Consider the following 3,321-nt stretch of genomic DNA (forward strand, 5'->3'; position numbering starts at 1 on the left):
TGCTTATTACGTAATATCTTTTTTGATGAATAGTTGTTATTCTGACTTTGTACTGTTTAAATTTGCAAGGTGATCTTGTATCCTCCAGCCCTATTTTCTATGAATATGTATCTTTAAATTATAATTAATAGAAACAATTTATTCATCAAAAATTATATCAGCAAGCAAATTTCGCTTGACTTGACCATTACTTTTGTTTGTTTGGCACTTCAAATTTTAGGTATTATCTGATTTCTATTCAATCGTCTTTTAATGATTTCCATATATAAAAGAAAAAATTCAGACTTTCATTCCCGTGGAAAATTGAGATAATGAACTATCTTAATCATCTAATTTCCAAAAGGAGAAGAATGTCTCATTGACCGTTGATGTGCTAACATGCTTTTATAAGAGCCGATCGAAATATGATCTGCAGTTCAGTTCTCTACCCCATCCGAAATGGCCATCTCCTTGCACAAGCTGTGTTTAGTTTTCATGTTAGGTTTTTTTAACTTCTCCCTCACTTCACATCGTACTCTTTCACATCAATTATTTCCCAACGCATGTCCTTCAAATGAATCCGATGCTCTTCTCTACTTCAAAACGGCCTTCAATGTCTCCCATGTTCTAAGATCATGGGTAAATGGGACAGACTGTTGCAGCATGTGGAAAGGCATATCCTGCGACAATCAGACCAACCACGTTGTCAAGGTTGAAGTCTTTCTTCAAAACGTTGAAGGTGCGATCTCTGAGAGCTTGTGCCAACTTCATTTTCTCACTGCACTGATCATTGGCGGAGTAGGAGGTACTACACTTCCTCCCTGTCTGGGCAATCTCACATTTATTCAACATTTGGATTTGTCTTTGAATAATTTTAATGGGGTGATTCCTTCTTCAATTTGTCTTCTCAGCAGCCTTAAATACCTTGAACTCGACGGGAATGAATTCAATGGAAGCATTCCTTCCTGCTTGGCCAATCTTTCGTCTTTAACTTATCTTGACCTTAGTCGAAACCAGCTTACTGGAAGCATACCTTCTCCTCTTGGTAATATTAACTGCCTTGAGTATCTAGATCTTTCCGAGAACCAGTTAAGTGGCATCATACCTATTTCCCTTGGAGGTCTCACTCTGTTAAGGAAATTATATCTTCGACAAAATCCACTGATGGGTAACATTCCAGATTCCCTAGGCAATCTCTCCTTACTCGATACTTTGGACATTGAGGACACCCAGCTAACTGGGACCATTCCTCCTTCATTTAGTCATATGTCCTCGCTCATCAGCTTGTATGCTCGTGGGAATGGTTTCAATAAGAATATCACTTCTTCGTCACTTCCACCATCTTTGGTTAATTTGTACCTTAGACTACACCATAACCTTTCGATTTCGGAAACTTTCTTTGACAAGTTTACAAGACTAAAGTCACTCTATCTATGCGACTGTGTTCTAGATATTAGAAAAGACTGGCTTCCATCCTTTCAGTTAACGAAAATAAGTCTAGTGTCATGTATGATTGGCCATGAATTTCCATCTTGGATTTCAACACAATCCTTGCTTGAAACAGTTGAGTTAGTTAACACCGGTCTTGTGGGAAAAATTCCTTCATGGTTGTGGGAAACTAACCCTCTTCTGAAAGTTGTAAATCTCTCTCAAAATCATCTAGAAGGAACTCTATTTTCCAATACCTCAATTTGGATGCAATTAAGACTACTAGATGTATCTAGAAATGCTTTGACTGGTCATATTCCATTAAATTGGTCCCCCAATATGGAGCAATTGGTGGTCAATGACAATATGTTCAATGGCAATATTCCTTCAAGCTTGGGAACTTTATCTAAACTCGAGCTACTAAATCTTGCAAACAACTCCTTACATGGAGTGATTCCTAGGAGTGTGGGCAATTTATCTAGAATCATGCTATTAAATCTTGCCAACAACTGTTTGACTGGAGTGATCCCTGCAAGCTTGGGCAGATTATCTCTACTTTTGCTATTAAATCTCGCAAACAATTTTATAACTGGAGTGATCCCAGCAAGCCTGTCAAAATGTTCTCGACTCAATGTCATAAATTTGGGAAATAATTATTTGGAGGGAAGCTTACCCAGTAACCTCAATCATCTAAGTGACTTATATTCAATAATTGTTCACAGGAATAATTTGAATGGAACATTCCCATTGTCAATAGTAAATTGTTCAAAGCTACAAGTACTTGATATTGGGAACAACTTATTTGGTGGTGAAATACCATCGTCAATTAGAAGTCTTCTAGAATTAAGAGTATTGGACATGAAGGAGAATAATTTTACAGGCAACATCCCTATAGAGATTGGTGAACTTAGCAATCTTCAAATCTTGATCCTTTCATCCAATTATATCTCAGGTTCAATTCCACCCACAATTGTGTTGCTTGATGCAATGAAAATTGAAAATCAATATGGTTTTGTATTATCTGCTTCTAATGTTCCTTATCGAGATGGATTGGAAATGAATTTGAAAGGAAAAGATCAACAATATGAGTATATTCTTTCCACTCTCACATGTATAGATTTGTCAAATAATAATTTGGAGGGAGGAATTGAATCCAATTTTGGAAATTTGAAGGGTTTGAGGCTTCTAAACCTTTCACTAAATAGTTTGAATGGGACTATTCCAAGTAGTTTGGGAGAATTGAGTCAATTAGAATCATTAGACCTTTCAAAAAATTGTTTCTCAGGAGAAATCCCCATAGAACTTGACTCTTTAAACTCATTGGGTTCTTTAAATTTATCAAAGAACAATCTTTCAGGTAGTATACCTCAAGGATGTCATATAAGTAGCACATTTGGAGAATCCTCCTATACAAGTAATCCATATTTATGGGGATGTCCACTACCCAAAAACTGTTCATGGAGACAATTTTCTCCTCCCTCTTCACTTCCTCCAATTTCAATGAAAAGCAAAAAAAAAACTGTTAGGTATTCATGGTATAAGATAGTTGTGGGATTATCATATGGAATAGCTTTTGGAGGGACATTATCATTGATCACCATAAAAATGAGCTGGAGAAAAATTTACTATGATATTGTTGATAACATCTTAAAGTCTGTGTTTCCATGGATGAAGGATTTGGAGCTATGAAGAAGCAAACATCAACAATTTATGGATTGATAAGGTAATATATAGCATTTTTGGTTATTTCAAATATTTGTGACAATTCAATTTTTCATCATTGAAAAAAGTAAGATGAAATTTATATTTTTATCTAATCATTGGATCACATGTCTATGAATTCTAGATTTGATGCACCTACAACCCGGAGAAAATACACAGTCTATTTCTACATTTTCTTTTCCTTTGCATCTT

General features: G+C 35.7%; 1 protein-coding gene across 1 annotated transcript; it reads left to right on the forward strand.

Moving 5' to 3' along the window:
• Nucleotides 1-438: 438 nt before the first annotated feature.
• LOC149528776 (uncharacterized) lies at nt 439-3,096 on the forward strand. The gene is made up of 2 exons (XM_089810798.1): nt 439-1,798; nt 1,931-3,096. The coding sequence occupies exons 1-2, from the start codon at nt 439-441 to the stop codon at nt 3,094-3,096; spliced, it is 2,526 nt and encodes an 841-aa protein (XP_089666924.1).
• Nucleotides 3,097-3,321: the final 225 nt, after the last annotated feature.

This window comes from Cupressus sempervirens, chromosome 11, assembly GCF_028749045.1.
Source record: "Cupressus sempervirens isolate cs-2001-9-10 chromosome 11, ASM2874904v1, whole genome shotgun sequence".
Lineage (NCBI taxonomy): Eukaryota > Viridiplantae > Streptophyta > Pinopsida > Cupressales > Cupressaceae > Cupressus > Cupressus sempervirens.